This window comes from Acanthamoeba castellanii (assembly GCF_000313135.1).
Source record: "Acanthamoeba castellanii str. Neff unplaced genomic scaffold scf7180000084768, whole genome shotgun sequence".
In the NCBI taxonomy this organism is placed as follows: Eukaryota; Discosea; order Longamoebia; family Acanthamoebidae; genus Acanthamoeba; species Acanthamoeba castellanii.
Genome location: NW_004457618.1, coordinates 252580 through 268442, shown reverse-complemented (window position 1 = coordinate 268442; position 15863 = coordinate 252580). Strand labels below are relative to the sequence as shown.

Below are 15863 nucleotides of genomic sequence, written 5' to 3'. Positions count from 1 at the left end.
GAGAAAGTGAAGAAGCCGCTCAGCTCGTACTTGTGCTTCTGCCAGGAGGAGAGGGAAACCTTCAAGGCGCAGAATCCCGACGCGGGCATGACCGACATCCTCAAGCTCATGGGCGAGGCCTGGAAAGACATGCCACAAGCGCAGAGAGCGTTATTAGTGCCTCTCGATCTTGAAATGTTTGTATTTATCTCACTGACTTCTGTTCGCCCCACTCCAGCGCTATGAAGCCATGGCCGCAGCGGACAAGGCGAGGTACACCGCCGAGCTGGCCAGCTCTGGAGCCAACACCCAATTAAATGAGTGGATGGAATAAATAAAAAGCTCGTGTGCCACTGAAAACTCGAAAGGAAATGGCGAATATTCCGCAAAGCGGAAAAGAAAAGGGAAGTGAGAAAATCATTTCAAATCGGCCACATCGCGTAGGAGAAGCATCACAGTCCTGCACGCCCGGGCTACACTTCCTTGATCAAGAAACCACCGCCATTCGTTTTACACCAATTGCCGGCACATCACTTCGAGAAGTAATGAATCCGAACTCAATCGACGCTGGCTTGCTTCGTTTCTGTCTGGAACACAGCGATGGAGGCAACCTCACCGAAACACAGCTGCCGCAGCGGGATGAAGCCGACTACAAATGGCTGCGCGCGGCCCTGAACGATCTGCAGACCGATGCGGATCGCATGAAGAAGCTCGTGGAGATGCTCAAATCCTCTGAATCGTCGGAGACAGACAAGGCCACCGCCCTCGAGGAGCTGCAGTACCTCATCGAAGATCTCGACAATGCCAACGGTACGCTATTCACTCTCACCTTTTTATTCATTTAAATTTACATTCTAATTTAATCATAAAATCGCAGATCTGTACAAGATTGGCGGGTTCGAGCCTGTTTTGGCGCTCATGAACGACAAGGACTCTGCCAACCTCCGCTACTGGGCCGCCTGGGCCGTGGCGACCGCCGTTCAGAACAATCCATCGAGCCAGGCCCAGGCCATGGAGAAGGGCGCCCTCGCCCAGATCCTGCTGCTGCTCCAGAACGAGACCGAGGACCGCGTGCTGTCCAAGGCCGTGCCGGCGCTGTCGGGCCTCATTCGCGACCACCCGAAGGCCGTCGAGGCCTTTCTCAAGGCCAACGGCCTGCGCCTGTTGGCCTACCTACTCACCTCGACCAAGGGCGACCAGCTCTCGGCCGCGACCAAGATGAAGGTCGTGTTCCTCTTCGCCTACCTGTGCCGCGTCGTGCCGCTCGTGCGACACGCCGTGCGCGAGTACTCGCTCATCAAGCCGCTGGCGGACATGGTGGCCCGCTCGGACAGCGCCGACCTGCGCGAGAAGGCGCTCGCCTGCCTCCTCGAGGCCACCAAAGACACCGGGCTCAACGTCGAGGCCTGCAGAGAACTTGGCCTGCCCGAGGTAAGTCTTTCGCGTGCGTGTGTCGTGTCGTGTCGTGCTGGGTGGGTTCGAAGAAGAAGAGCTCATGCGTTGCATTCTTCTACAGACGCTCAAGGACCGGATAGCGAGTACCAAGGGCGACGAAGACAAGCAGACCGAGCACGACCTGTGCCTCGCCCTGAACGAGCAGCTTTCCAGCCAGGCCCAGCGAACGGACAAGTGAAGTGTGGTGAGAATACCACCATCATCCTCAACCACCCACCCACCCACCACCCAAACAAACACAACGCGTTGTAGATAGCCACGACAGCCAAACAAACTTATATTCACTCGACTCTGTTCCAGACACCGCACACAGGCAACTCGCACACGCACCACCGCACGACACGCACACTTCGCCGCGTGCGTGTCAGTGAAATGGCGCTGTACAGTTAAAATTGTCTTTCTTTGCTTTTTTTCTTGCCCCGTCCCACAATGGGCCTCCGCACGACCACGCCCAGGCCCCAAAAAGGCGTCGCCTCGCCCTCTGCTGGCTGGGTGTGGGGCGCACCTGGCTTGCAAAGATGGATTCGGTGCTACTTCGTAATCATACTGACATGTATATCCAACTCCTTATGGGCATACTTCACTGCGTACGCTGTGGACGACGTAGCACCAAGAAGTTAGGACCCAGCATCAGCTGACACTACTTCGCAAGAATCCATCGTCAAGATGGAGGCATGACGGGCTGGGCGCCGGCATAGGCGCTCGGCTTGTCTCCTCACCAACGCAGAGAGTAAACTCTGCTTCATCAACAAATCGCCCGGCCGCACCTTTTTATATCACAAAAAGAGATAAAAATTTTAAAAAATTAAATAAACATAAAAAATAGATGGATAACAACCATGGTGGTTGTGATTGGGCGGTGACGGTTCACCACAGGACAGTAACTGAAAAATTACAAAATAAAAGTGTTTAAAGACTTTTATTTTGTAATTTTAAGAGTAAAGGAGGGAAGTGTGGGATAAAAGAGAACTGAAGATGGAAGGAGGGGTGGAGTACGTGCAAGTGCGCTCGGACGAGATCAACAACAATAACGTGCAAACGGCCAGCACGTCGCCCTACCGCTACACCGACCTCTCCACCAACCTGCCCCTCGAACGACCCTCTGCCGTTCAACCTGGCGTACTACTCCCATTTTTTGTTTTTAAAAGCTGCGCTTTATCATCAGTATTTAGTTACTTATTCGATATTGAGATATATTATTTTCTATTAACAACAACATTAATATAAAATATAAAAAAATAAAATAAAATATGAAAATTCCCTTTGCAGGTGGCGCAGTGCGACATGTGCTTTCAGCGGTTTGGTACGTTCTCGCTGCTGTACAAGCACCGGGCACGGCCCTGCTTCGAAGACGGCGTCACCCAGCCGCCCTTCCCGCACCCCGTCAAGATCGCGTTTCACCGCGACCACCTCCTCTACATCGGCGACATCGTCCATGCGCTCAACCTGCCGCTCCAGGTACCACCGCACACGCATCACCGCACACGCACACACCGCACGCACCGCACACGTTAGCCAGTGACGTTGTGATGAAGTTGTTGATGACGGTGATGATGGTGATGATGGTGTTAATGATGGCGTTGGGCAGGACGATGAGGAGCGCGAGGGGTGGGTGTGGGTGGTGGTCGACAGATCGATGTTCGAGATCACCATGCGCCGGTTCTACGTGGGCCAGGTCACTAAGTACAACCTCGAGCAGTGGTACCACCCGCTCGATGCCAAGGCCACCGCCCAGGGCGCCCACCACAAAGGTACCATGAGCGTGCGTGTCGTGCGTGTCGTCGTGCGTCTGCGCGCGGTGTGCGCGTGTGCGTGTGCGTGTGCGTGTGCGGTGGTGTGTGTCGTTTCGTGCTGGGAGGAACTCATGAGGGTGTGGTTGCAGGGTTCACAATGAAGACCCTCTTCCTGGCGCTGTCGGACGACGAGCTGAAGTTGCTGCAGGGCCTGGCCTCCGTGGTGCTGGCCCGCAATCTGGGCATGGGCGGCCGCGAGACCCAGAAGGAGCTCACCGGCCGCGAGCTGCTTGAGGACAAGATCACCGTACCGCTTCCACCACTCCTTTAAGGTGGCGGCCATGGGTGGAGCTGACGTGGCGTGTGACGTGGCGTGTGCCATGGCATGCGGTAGGCGTTGATGGGGGGCGAGGGCAAGGCCTACTTCTGTAAGCTGTCGACGCGCAGCCCCAAGGACAGTGTGGCGACCGACACCAGCGAAGACACGACTCTCGAGCAGAGGCTCCTTGTCAAAGTGCGAAGTCTCGGCAGGCACACACGCACAAACCGCACACGCACACACGCACGTACAAACCGCACGCGCACAAACCGCACGCGCACAAACCGCACACGCACACTCACGCGAATGGATCACAGAACGAAGGGCTGCGGGTGCACAATGGCGAAGAGGTGATCAACTTGCTGACAAAAAGCCAGCGGATCTTCTCGGACATCTCCATGTACTTCCAATACCGTGTACCAGGTCCGCACGACACACACTCACGGCACGCACCACGACGCGTGCGACACACACCGCACACGCACACGCACTGCACGCACAGCACATACACACGCCGGTCACCACGCACGTGTGGGTGAGCGCAGGTTCGTCGTCGGGCGAGATGTGCCTGATCCTGCGGGAGTGGATGGACAAGATGCCGCAGGACCACGAGTTCCGGTGTTTCGTGCACAACAAGCGCATCACCGGCATCTCGCAATACCACTGCTACTACCCCTTTGAAGCCCTCCAAGACAGGTGAGAGCGGAACTGGATGCGTGCGTGCGCGTCGTGTGTGTCGTGTCGTGTGTGATGGGCTGAAATGGTGCGTGTCGTGTGTGTTGTGTGTCGTGTGTCGTGTGTCGTGTGTGTGTGTTGTGTGTTGTGTGACAGAGAGCATGCGCAGCGCGTGCGTGACGAGATCGTTGCGTACCACGACGAGATCAAGGACGGCCTGCCCCTTCCCAGCTACGTGATGGACGTGGTGGTGTTTCCCGACTACTCGTGCCACCTCATCGAACTCAACCCGTTCGGATCCAACATGTCCTCGGGCGCCGCCCTCTTCAACTGGCTGTACGCCTGGCTCTCACCCCTTTCTTCTTTCGCTCTTCTCGCTTTCGCTCTTCTCTCTCTTTGGCTGTGGCTTACACCACCACAGCACCGACGAGGACCTGCTGTATGGTCGAACCGGCGGTGGCTCAGACTCAGCCGCGCTGCCGCCCATTCGCATCCTCAGGGAGCTCCTGCCCGATGCGCCTGCGGAACCGATTGTAGTTTTGTAGTTGTGTTGTGTTGTGTTGTTACAAAAAGAGAGATCCGAGGTGTCTCTCAGCTGTTGAGTTCTTTCTCGAAGTCGGCGAGGACGTCGGCCAGATCCTTCTCGATGGTGATCAGCGTCTTTCGCATGCCCGCCACCGTATCGCTCCTCTTCGCCTTCTGCACCCGTTCCTCCTCCTCCTCCTCCTCTTCTTCTTCCTCCTTCCTCTTCTGCTCCTCCTTTTTCTCTTTCTTCTTCTTCGCTCGCTTCTCCTTCTGTTTCTTCTCCCGGCGCGCCTCCTTTTCGCTCTGGCGGTCGCCGTCGGCGCTGGCTGCGGCGAACTTGGGCGCGCGGCCCCACTGCGGTGAGTCAGCCTCCGACGACGACGGCTCGCTGGCCGCCACCGCCTTCTTGGCCGGCCTTGCCCGGGCCGCCGGTACCGCACCCCACGACGGCGACGACGGGGCCGACAGCGACGCCGCCGCCGCCAACGGTGATTGCGGCTGCAACGGCGACGACGGCGAGGCCAGCGGCGTGTGGGTGGGCAGGGAGGGCGCGGAGGAGGTGAGGGCGGCCTGGCCGAGGAACGAGCGGCGGGAGCCGGGCGAAGATTCAGTCATCTGCTGCGGCAGCTGCGGCGACGCACCGCTGCTGACTCGGGTGCTCTTGCGCCATTCGTTGCCGCCCTGCGTGCACCACACTGATATCAGAACGCGTGTCGTGTCGTGTGTCGTGTGGTGTTCGATGTGTGCGGTGTGTGCGGTGTGTCGTGTCATGCGTGTCGTACCCCGGAGCTGGTGCGCGAGCGATGTTGAAGGGGTGGCGGCGCGGCCGCGTGGAAGCTCCGCACCCGCGGTTGGCTGGGCGAGTTGACGCGATCCCGCAGCACCTGGCTCACCATCAGCCCTCTCTTCTCCGCCACTGCCGCCGCCTCCTCCGCCTCCACGTCTTGTGCTGACGTGGCACCAGCGCTGGCCGTGGCCTCTGCTGACGTGGCGCCGGCACTGACACTGGTCTCGATACCAGCCGTGTCACTTGCCTGTGCTGACGTGGCACTGGCCATGGGCGGCTTCGATGGCTGGTGGTGATGGTGGGCCGGCGCGGCATCGGTGCTGACGCGCAGGGGCGGCGGGGGCATGGCGTGGGCCTTGTCGTCGTTGAGCCGCGCCAGGAAGTGGTCGATCCACGCCCGCTCCTGCTCGGCCTTGTTGTTATCGACCTCGGCCTTAAGGTGGTAGTTGCCGTCAGCGTCGTCGTTGTCCTTGACGGCGGCAGCCAGGAGGAGGCTCTCCTTGCGCAGCTTGAGGAACTCCTCCATGAACTCGATGATGTCGGTCTTGGAGCACCGCGAGACGGCCATGTCCTTGATCGACTGGGTCAGCAGCTTCTTCTTGGGCTCGGCTGACATCATCGACCGAATGCTGACCATCTGCATTGCTCGCATTCTATCACACACACACACACACACACACCACGTAAGCTGTTGTGTCTCACGCGTGTCGTGTGTGTGTCATGTGTGTCGTACTTTTCCTTCTTGGTGGAGTCGAGCCGCTGCTCGCGCTGTTGTCGCCGTGCGGCCTCGGCCGACCGGCGGGCTTTGAAGTCGGTCTCGGCGCTGGCGTCGTACCTGGCGATCTCCGGGCACACGCCCCGGATGATCCCTTCGATCCGCTCCACGATCTCCTTGCACGACGGCCGCTGGTCTGTGAATCGAATTTTAGCGTGTGTGCGGTGATGTGTGTGCGGTGATGTGTGTGCGGTGGTGCGTGTGCGTGTCGTGTCCGAGCGTGTGCGATTGGGCGTACTCGGGTCCTGAGCCCAGCACTGTTCGATGAGCTGACGGTACGAAGGGATGCACGAGTCCGGAATGGGCGGACGCTTTCCCTCCTTCACCTACAAAACATAAATAAATAATTGTAAAATAAATGCAGTGCATTAAAATACTTAAATAAAGAATAAGTCAATAAACAAGTAAATAAGTAAATAAATAATCAAGTATGGTACCATGTCCTCGAGGAGGGCCATGAACTTGACTTCGCCGAAGAACTGCTCCTTGGTGAGCAGCTCCCAGAAGATCACCCCGAGCGAGTAGACGTCGGCCTTCTCCGAGTAGGGCTTCTTCTCCAGAATCTCCGGAGCAAGCCACACTGTGCGCATCACCATGAGTCGCGTTGTGTGCGTGTGTGTGTGCGTGCGTGTGTGTGCGTGTGTGTGTGCGTGTGTGTGTGTGCGGTGCGGTACCAGGGCAGTCGACTTTGCGGCCGGCTGTGGTATCGGCGGAGAGCGAGACGCCAAAGTCGCACAGCTTGGCCACCACCGCCGCCTCGGGAGTAAGGTCCGCCAACAGGATGTTGGGGCTCTTCAGGTCACGGTGCATCACCGGCGGCGATGTGTTGTGTAGGAACGCACATCCCTTGGCTATAACCATCGTGTGTCGTGTGTGTGTCGTGTGTGTGTCGTGTGTGTCGTGTGCGTGCGTGCGTGTGTCGTGTCGTGTGCGTGCGTGCGTTAGGGATGACGGTCGAGTTTGTATGGAGCTACGATGGGCGTACCGATGTCTTTGGCGATCTTGAGGCGGAGGGCCCAGTCGAGGACCTTGTTCTTGGCGGGATCGGAGAGGAAGTCAAACAGGGAGCCGGCCTCCACCAGCTCCGTCACGATGCAGGGCGGCTGCATGCAGAACCCCTTCAAGCCCACCAGATTGGGATGGGCCAGTCCACTGCGCACACCACACCATCTCGTTCAGTGGCCCTGCGTGCAACACTTGTGTGTGTGTGTATGTGTGTGTGCCGCACCTCATGATCCAGACTTCGTGTCGAAACTCTTCAAAGGTGAGCCGTCGCGATTCGGCGTCGACGTTGAGACCCAACGTATCGAAGCCGTCGATCTCGGCGCTCTTGAGCTCCTTGATGGCCACCGGTTCGCCCAGGTAGGTACCTCTGTACACGGCCGCAAAGCCGCCCTCGCCCATGGGCTTGCCCTCCTCCTTCTGGAGGTCCTCCCACTTGATCTTGTGCCGGTCCAGATGCACCATGGCCAGGTCCGGCGCGATGCGGTCCAGCCGCACCGGCTTCGGCTCGTCCACCTCGTCGCTCCCTGACCGCACACACACGACCGCACACGCCCAAACCGCACACAGAGCGTGAGCAGGCGGTGCGTGCGTGCCGTGTGCGTGCTTGTTTCGTGTGTAGGGATTACCTTTGGGACAGAGAAGGATCGATTGGCCGGGCGTGGTGGCGGCCTGCTGGCACTTCTCCATCGGGAACATGAAGGGGCTCTTGAGGCCGAGGCTCATGCAGTGCGAGCACGGCACCAACACCTTGGCCTGCACGACGTGGTACAGCTCATTCCGGTTAAGAAGGTTTTAAGTCCGAGAGGTTCGGAGTGAAACAAGACTGTGAGGGGGGGCGCGTATGCGGCGTACGTTGAGGTTGTACCACTCCTTGACGAGGGCGTCCACAGCGGCGAAGATGAGCCACGACAGGTTCGACATCTGTTCGCCCTTGAGCTCGGTCCTCACCGTGATCTGCAGCTGCAGGCTGTCCGGTATCAGCTCCAGCAGGATTTTCTCCCTATTGTGATTGCCGCCCCCAAGAACCATCACCACGACTAGTGAGCCTCACGTCCAACGTTCGCTGTTCGACAGTCAGTGAAAGGCGCGTAAGGTACTTTCCGATCTGGGCCAGCACGCCGTGACGCCAGTAGAGCTGCGCCGCGAGAGGGAACGCAAGAAGCCGGATGATCAGCCGTCCCATGAATCCCTGGAATTCATAGAAAGCAAACACGAAAAACAGTCAATGTTAGAAAATATGTTAGATATATCAATATCTGAAAGGTATGTTGGCAAATACACTCATGCGTAGGTTCGGTACCTTGGGGATGAACTCAAAGTGGTAAACGCGACCAAAGAGGGACTCGCCCACATCTATGTATGGAATGCATTAATAAATATATACGCGTGTGGAATGCAGCTGGTATGTGACGCGTGTGTCAACACCGAGAGTACGTACATGTGTGCGGTGGCCAATGGTCGGTGAACTGGGCTGGCCGCGCTTCGGGCAGCAGCGAGGGGATGAGGTAGAGGCCCTCGTCGGCGGATGTCGGGCTCTCGGCGCCGGAGCCGGCCGAGGGTCGGAGGGAAGAGGCGTAGCCGCCGAGCTTGTGGATGTGCGCGCCGACCGGGAACGAGAGCTCGAACCGCTCCATCAGCGAGAGAATGAAGGGGTGGACCTCGGACGGAAAGTCCGGCGCCTTCCATATGTGGGGCAGCGCCGAATGGGCCATCACGCCATTCCTGCACATTCCACACGAGTCGAGTTGAGGAATGCCAGGAATGCGTGTAAAGCGGTGCGTGGGAAATGACGGCGCCGTACCGGCAATAGTTGTGTTTGGTGGAGACGACGGTGGACATGACGTTCATGAGCCACTGGGGCTCAAGGATGACCACCTCCTTCAGCTGCAGCGTTTCAAAGGAATAAAACAATTCAAGTATTTTTAAAATAGTGAGTGCGTGTGCGTGTGCGGTGGTGTGCGCGTGCGGTGGGGGAGGTCATGTGGAACCTTGTCGTCGTTCGGGAAATGCACGAGCGATCCGAAGTTGTGGAGGAGCGAGGTGGCGGTGAGCAGGTCGTGCTCGTGCTCAATGAGGCACAGCCGCGCCAGCGTGCGGTACTCGCTCCAGGCGACGATGGGCGGTACGCGCTCCTTGGCCTGGCTCGCCAGGACCTTCTCCAGCTCGAGGTAATTGGACGGCACGGCCTGGCCCACGTGCTCCTGCTTGGCGATGATGGACTGGAGGTTGGTCAGGAGCTGGTCCAGGCCCTTGCCCGTCGTGCAGCTCACAAAGTGGATGCCCAGCACGTTCGGAAATCGCTCGCCGTATCGCCGCGCCAACCTGTCGCGCGTTTCGTATGTGTCGTGGCGTGAGTGGCGAGTGTCAGTTGGTGTTGCTTGGCCAGATTAAGAGCAAAGGGTAAGAGTTTCGTACTGGTTGTGCGTCTGGGTCAGGTATTCGTCGGTACATCGTTCGTCCTCGGCGTGCGTGCCGATGATGAGCACCGGCGAGTCTCCGGCGGCCGTACGTATGGACTGCAGCCTGTTTGATTGTCCGTGAACGAACCACACACACACACACACACACACACGCACACAACCGCACAGCAAGAGAGATGCGGCGGACATACCAGTAGTCGATGTGCGATTGGTCGGAAGTGAGGAGGTTGAACACGGCCAGATACAGCGAGTGCTCGGAGAGGAAGAACCGATGCGTGGCATAGTAGATCTCCTGGCCTGTCCACACGAGCACCCAAGTACGTGGTCAGCTGCTACGCCGATTCGTATTGAAGAAGAATGCAAAGGATGCACTGTGTGTGTTACCCGCAAAGTCCCAAGCTGAGAGCTCGACCTGAGGAGCGCTGGAGCCCCAGGGCATGGTCATGTGCCACGTGTTGATGTCGATGCCGTCGGTAGACAGCGGAGCAGCGCCTGGCGAATACGACCGCGCCGCGTTAGTGCATAGAGGAACAGAAAAACCTGTGATCGGTGGGTGGCTCACCAGTGTCGTCATCGCCCAGTCGCAGCAGCTTGGAACCGGCGAGCTTTCGCTTCTCCCTCCTCTTGAGCGCGTTGAGGAGCGACGTTTTCCTTATAACAGAGCAAACAAAGACTCATCAGTCGAAACGCACACGCACACGCACACGCACACGCACACAAAACAATCTATGTACCCAACGTTCTCCTGACCGACAAACATGAGCTTCATGCGGTAACACGCCTGCTGGCCATTCAGCAGCTGCCCCAGGTACGCCAGGATGCTCGACGAGCCCATGGCCACAATCTCTGGCGGTGGCGACCTATGTTGTGGTGTGTGTGTGTGTGTGTGTGTGTGTGTGTGTGTGTGTGTGGCGCGTGTGCGTCAGACTTGCCGACACACACAAAGACAAGTTGGAGAGTGGTCCAGCATACCTCAGACATCCATTCTGTGAGCCGACTTGCAGTTTGTTCAGAACGGGATGGTGCTCAGATGGGCCGGCAGCTCGACCAGCGCGTTGTCCTCGACGTTGAGCACCTTGAGCTGCTTCAGGCTGGCGATCTCCGGCGGCAGCGCGGTGAGCCGGTTGTGGCTCAGGTGGAGCTCGCGGAGCGACAACATGGCGCCGATGTCAACGCCGAGCGAGATGAGCGTGTTGCCGCCCAGCCACAGCTTCTCGAGCTGGGTCAGGCCCATGAAGCACACCGCCGGAATTCCCGAGATGCCGTTGTGCGAGAGGTCGAGGCACTTGAGCTGCGTGAGCTGGCCGAATTGCGCGGGCAGAATCGCCATCATCGCATCGAGCTTGTCAGGCGAGCTGCACAGCGCCGTTCACTTTGGTCAGTCACACACACGCACACACACGCACACACACACGCACACACTAAACAGCGCAAGAGCGTACGCAGGGAATTTGGTGGTGGCTCGCTTGCGTCGTGCGAGGTTGAGCGGAAGCTGAGGCAAAATGCCTCCGGCGGCCGCTTCCGGCGTACTCGCATCGCCCCAGCCTAGGCAGTTCCTGCTCACCACAAGAAATACTCAGTTCCGTGTGTGTGTGTGTGTGTGTGTGTGTGTCATGCGTCGCATGCGAGCGGTACGAGTCGTACCGTGCGTAGAGCTCCTCCAAGGAGGATAGGGTCCAAAAGTCGCTCGGGAAGCCGCGCAGGTCGGGATTGTTGGAGATGCGCAGGACGCGAAGCTTGGCCAGGTGGCCGATGCCCATCGGGAGCTTGGTGAGCCCGCAGCCGGCGAGGTCCAGATGCTCGAGGCGGGTCAGGTTGAAGAAGCGCGGCGACAGCGAGGCAATCTCGTTCTCCGCCAAGTTGAGCGACGTGAGCGATGTCAGCGAATGGACCACCTCCAGCTGACCTTTCTTGCCTGCGTGAGCCCATTGGACAGCAGCAACAATTAGAAATCAAAAGCTAAATCATGAAATAAATTGAATATAATAAATAAATAAATAATACGCAAGCAATGTGCTGAGTACCTTCGCCATTGAAGGCGTTGCCGGCCAGGGAAAGGCGGCGCAGTCGGGTGAGGTGCACTACGTGGGCGGGGATGGCGGTCAGCCCATTGTGCGACACGTCCAGCTCCTCGAGGGCCTGGAGTTGCTGCGAGGGCAGCGCCGACAGGTCGCACAGCGCGTTGTGGGCCAGGTTGAGGTGGACGAGCTGGGTGAGCAGTGACAGCGCTTCGGCCAGCTGTGCGGGCAGGCTGCCGGCCATCAGGTTGTGCGAGAGGTCGAGCGACTCGAGGCCCGTCAACGCGGAGAGGCTGAGCGGGACCGTGCTGATGAAGTTGTGCGCGAGGTCGAGCGACGCAAGCCTGGCGAAGGCCGGCGTCATGACCATCGACGGAACGCAATGGAGGGCGCGGTTGCGCAAGCTCAGCCTCGTCGTCGGTTCGTCTTGCGCCGGTTGGCCTACCAGCGCACAAACGAGTTAAAGAACAAAACTATCAGCATTAAAGGAATTCCAAGAAATGTGTTGTATTTGTACCTTGTGGGGAAAGGAGGTGCAGGTGTTTAGTCGAGCGCGCGAGTGGCGAGTGGCAGGCCCAGCGCAAGTAATAGTCTGGGCGACAGATCGAAGTTCAGTACACAGGTGTGTGCCGTGTCGTGTCGTCGTGTCGTGTCGTGTCGTGTGCGCACCAGTCCAAAGCTTCACTTGATCGGGTCGTGGCAGCAGGGGGATCATGACGGTGGCATCGAGGCGGTTGTAGCGGTCATGAGCGAACGCGCGCGCGTTGGCGTCGATGTAGGACCACACAGAGATGGTGTTGGACGAGAGGAGCAGCTTTCCCTTCAAGCGGTCGCGCTGTCTGTCGACCAGGAACGAGCCGAAGCGAGCGCTGTACACGGACTCGAGCAGGAAGAGGAGCAGCGACGAGTCGAACTCAAACGCAGTGGGCGCCGAATCCCACAATTGCCACACTGCACGCAACATACGACGCGACGCGACACACGGCGCACACGAGAGGTCAGAGGCTTGTCAGCCGACGAGAATGCGAGGAGGGAATCAGGTACCTGCGTCGATGAACTGCACAAACATGTGCGAGTACTGCTTCGGCTGGTACTTGGCCTTCTGCTGCTGGCCCCACTTGTGCGCTGTCAACACATCACACGCCACACGAAGAACAATCAAAGAGTTGAGGCGAAGCTGCTGCGCCTGTCTCTCAAGTTGAAGATGGGACGCGTACCGCAGGCCATCCACTCCTTCTCGATCAGGAAGCAGAAGCCGGCCGTGGTACGGAAGTACGGGTCCAGGCACACCTGAGCGAGACTGACCACCTGCGGCACGGCGTCACCACCATCGGCGCTCTGAACGAGAACTGGCTCTCCGTCGATGATCAGGTTGACGATCTCGGACGTGGTTTCGAGAAGCAGCCGGACGCCCTTGAGCCACTGGGTGTCGTCGAGCGACTCCCGCCACGCGGTCTTCATCTGCTGCAGTGTGACCTTATCCGCGCCGCTGGTTGCAGGCGCACTGCTGCAACCGCCGCTGTTTGTGATGGTGTCGTCGTGTTGTGCGCGCTCGAAGCGCGACGTATCGAACGAGCTCACGAGGTTGGCCAGCTTCTGCAGGCTGTTCTCGATCGCCGCGGGTGAGAGGAGCTTCGTCGTGTGAAATGAGATCGTGCCCGCATCTGTTGTCCCGCACACACCGCACACACGCGCCCAGTCAGTCAAAGGTTGTGCTGCTCTGAGTTCAGACGGCAGGCGTGAGGAGGTCGTACCAACTTGCACGAGTTCAGTCGTGCCGGCCGACGTCTCGGAGCCGAGCACGAACAGCTTCTTCCGCAGAGAGGTGGTGCTGTAGACGTGCAGGGCCTCGGCGGCGTGATAGAGCGTCAGCACGTGCTCCAGCATGCTCTGCTTGCCGCCCTGCGGGCCGCCGCCCGCAGCGATGCGCTTGCTGGTCGTGCCACCCGCCTCACGGCCCTCCAAAAGCGACGCCGCCGTCGCTACACCGCTGCCGGGACCCATCATGAACTCCGAGCAGCGGAGCAGGCAGCCGCGCGCCATGGACTTGGTGTTGCTCCAGCACAGGGCGATCACCCACCGCTGCCACTTAAGTTGCCCATCGCCCAATTGGCCAATCATGTCTGTGTTGATGGTAACACGGCCAATCAGCGTCAGTGATGGATTGCCCATCGTCTCAATCGATTGAGTGGGGAGGGAGAACCATCGGAAATGGCGGCGGGTACGATGAACTGGTTGGGCAGGTGGGCCAAGCTGTTGGTCTTGTTGAAGTGTGTGACCCGCCAGGCATTGTCGTCGAGCTGCTGCCGTTCGTATTCCTGGTTGATCTGGTACAGCGGCCAGCCCACCACCTCTGACCGGAGCGAATACTTCTCCTTGTTGTGAAACGCGTACAGGCCCCTGTGACACATACACACACACAACACACACAAGCCAAGCGTGAAAAGACGCACCGGGTTGAAGCATTGAGGAATTTGCACGTACCTGATCTTGGGCGGGAAGAGGACGTGCTTGAAGAGCGAGCTCATGGTCTCGAGCGCCTCCGGGTGGAGGAAGAAGAGCGAGATGGTGCGGAAGTCCTTGCAAACAACCAGGTAGCCCGACAGGCCTCTCTCCTCGTGCTTGGCCGGCTCGGCTCGCATGACCAGCCCCAGCGGCACCGAATCGGTTTGGTCCTGCCCATCATCGTCAGTTCGCTCGGCACGCACCGCACACGCACACGCACACGCACACGCACACGCACACGCACACGCACCTTGGTGGAGAATATGAAGCGGTAGAGGGTCATGTGCAACTGGCCCCAGCGGCCTTCGCTCAGCGAGTGGTGCGACATGAGCACGTTCTCCTGCTTGGTCAGCAATCGCTCGCCCGACAGCAGCGTCCACTCGGCAGCGCTCCTCTTTGCGGCGTTGCTGCTCTCGCTCTCTTGCTCCTCGCTCTCTATACAAGAGAATGCATGAGTGCGATGACACGCACGGCACGCACTAGTTCGTTGTGTGTCATACCAGGCATTCCATCGCCCGGAGACTTGGTGGTGGCGGTGGTGCGGAAGGTGGGCGCAGAGACGACCGGTGCTCGATTGTTGAGCTCGCCGATGGTGAAGAGGAGCACCTCGACCCACCGTCGCGCGCCGTCGATGGTGTCCGCCGCCAGCACGTAGGTGCGGCCGCTCAGCGTCACCACCTCAAACACCGCCTTCTTGCCCGGACTGCTGCTGCCGGAGCCCGTCTCCTGTCCTGGGCTCTCTCGTAGCGCGCGGCTGGCCGTCTTAAGCACCACGTTGCAGACCTGGCTCAGCTCGACCACGCCCTTGGGCGTTGCGTCTGTTGCGGACCGCCCACGCACGCCATTCGACGTGAGAAGACCAGACCACATTGGTTTGGGGTGGGGGGCAAGGTGGCGGTACCGCTTTGCTTTTTGTAGTAGGCGAGTGTGGAGGGTGTGAGGACAAAGTGCCGCGTCTGCCATCGCGAGACGAGTGCTTTGTTGGGGGAGTGTTTCTGCAGGAAGCCCTCGGCGAGCACCTCCTTCTGCTCAGCCCACACAAGTCGCGTAAGGTGAGAAAAGTTGAGGAAAGGCGAGTTTCTCTTCATCTCATTTGGGCCGAAGCCAATCTCTGAAGATTGCCCATCGGGAGGAGATTTTGCTCGTTCGAGCCTGGGTTGGGAGTGTAATTGATCCGAGCCTCTTACGTCCAGAAAGATAGCTACACGTTGTGAAGAGCGTGAAGGACGATTAAAGGAAGGAAAGCTGTATTACCTGTCGCGACGCCATCGCGCTTCGTTCTTTCTCTTCACTTCGAGTGGCCCCACAGAGATTCCACTGCTGCCAGCCTCAGTTTGTACCACTTCCTTTGGGCCACACAGCAAGTGTCTCTTCTCTTGCTGGGGGAGCACTCTCGCTCTCGTGGGCCGTCGCCGCGACGCGAAAGAGGGTTACGCGTATCACCCAGTTTAGGGCTGACTGTCAACAAGGCCACCCAGACACTCCGCCCAGCCTCCGCCACTCTCACACTGCGCTACTTCACATTCCGCACCTCCAATCAACAAAAATGTAAATGTAAATTTACTTACACAACCGGACACAAACTCCACGCACGCACACTCTCCTGTGTGCGTCCGTTTTAGCTCCGGGTCTGAACACCAAGCCGCAAGCAGGACGTACAATGCAAT

At 58.7% G+C, this 15863-nt stretch overlaps 4 protein-coding genes across 4 annotated transcripts in view; 3 read left to right on the top strand and 1 right to left on the bottom strand.

The window, feature by feature from the left end:
- The window catches only part of ACA1_253190 (HMG (high mobility group) box domain containing protein), a gene marked incomplete at both ends in the record, with an annotated part of 1216 nt that extends 903 nt beyond the window's left edge, over positions 1 to 313 (top strand). Inside the window, 2 exons of the mRNA XM_004367542.1 lie at positions 46 to 156; positions 218 to 313. Of these exons, the coding sequence (XP_004367599.1) occupies positions 46 to 156; positions 218 to 313 (207 nt within the window). The remainder of the gene's footprint in view (positions 1 to 45; positions 157 to 217) is intronic.
- A 211-nt stretch (positions 314 to 524) lies between these two features.
- ACA1_253180 (ARM repeat fold domain containing protein) lies at positions 525 to 1612 on the top strand (the record flags this gene model as incomplete). Its single annotated transcript, XM_004367541.1, has 3 exons — positions 525 to 789; positions 857 to 1410; positions 1496 to 1612. The coding sequence occupies 3 exons, from the start codon at positions 525 to 527 to the stop codon at positions 1610 to 1612; spliced, it is 936 nt and encodes a 311-aa protein (XP_004367598.1).
- A 797-nt stretch (positions 1613 to 2409) lies between these two features.
- Positions 2410 to 4167, top strand: ACA1_253170 (uncharacterized protein; the record flags this gene model as incomplete). The annotated part of the gene is made up of 7 exons (XM_004367540.1): positions 2410 to 2553; positions 2713 to 2892; positions 3023 to 3185; positions 3317 to 3474; positions 3615 to 3681; positions 3804 to 3909; positions 4032 to 4167. The coding sequence occupies 7 exons, from the start codon at positions 2410 to 2412 to the stop codon at positions 4165 to 4167; spliced, it is 954 nt and encodes a 317-aa protein (XP_004367597.1).
- Positions 4168 to 4752: 585 nt separating this feature from the next.
- On the bottom strand, positions 4753 to 15284 carry ACA1_253160 (leucine rich repeat domain containing protein; the record flags this gene model as incomplete). The annotated part of the gene is given in 34 exon segments (XM_004367539.1): positions 4753 to 5367; positions 5469 to 6126; positions 6207 to 6308; positions 6327 to 6384; positions 6487 to 6574; positions 6686 to 6828; positions 6923 to 7099; positions 7234 to 7400; positions 7477 to 7618; positions 7880 to 8006; positions 8106 to 8253; positions 8351 to 8442; positions 8554 to 8606; positions 8692 to 8975; positions 9055 to 9137; positions 9242 to 9575; positions 9669 to 9776; positions 9865 to 9970; positions 10058 to 10165; positions 10236 to 10324; positions 10408 to 10518; positions 10690 to 11028; positions 11116 to 11229; positions 11318 to 11588; positions 11698 to 12132; positions 12361 to 12642; positions 12736 to 12816; positions 12909 to 13355; positions 13446 to 13814; positions 13895 to 14091; positions 14176 to 14366; positions 14447 to 14631; positions 14697 to 15014; positions 15098 to 15284. The coding sequence occupies 34 exon segments, from the start codon at positions 15282 to 15284 to the stop codon at positions 4753 to 4755; spliced, it is 7209 nt and encodes a 2402-aa protein (XP_004367596.1).
- Between the last annotated feature and the right edge of the window lie 579 nt (positions 15285 to 15863).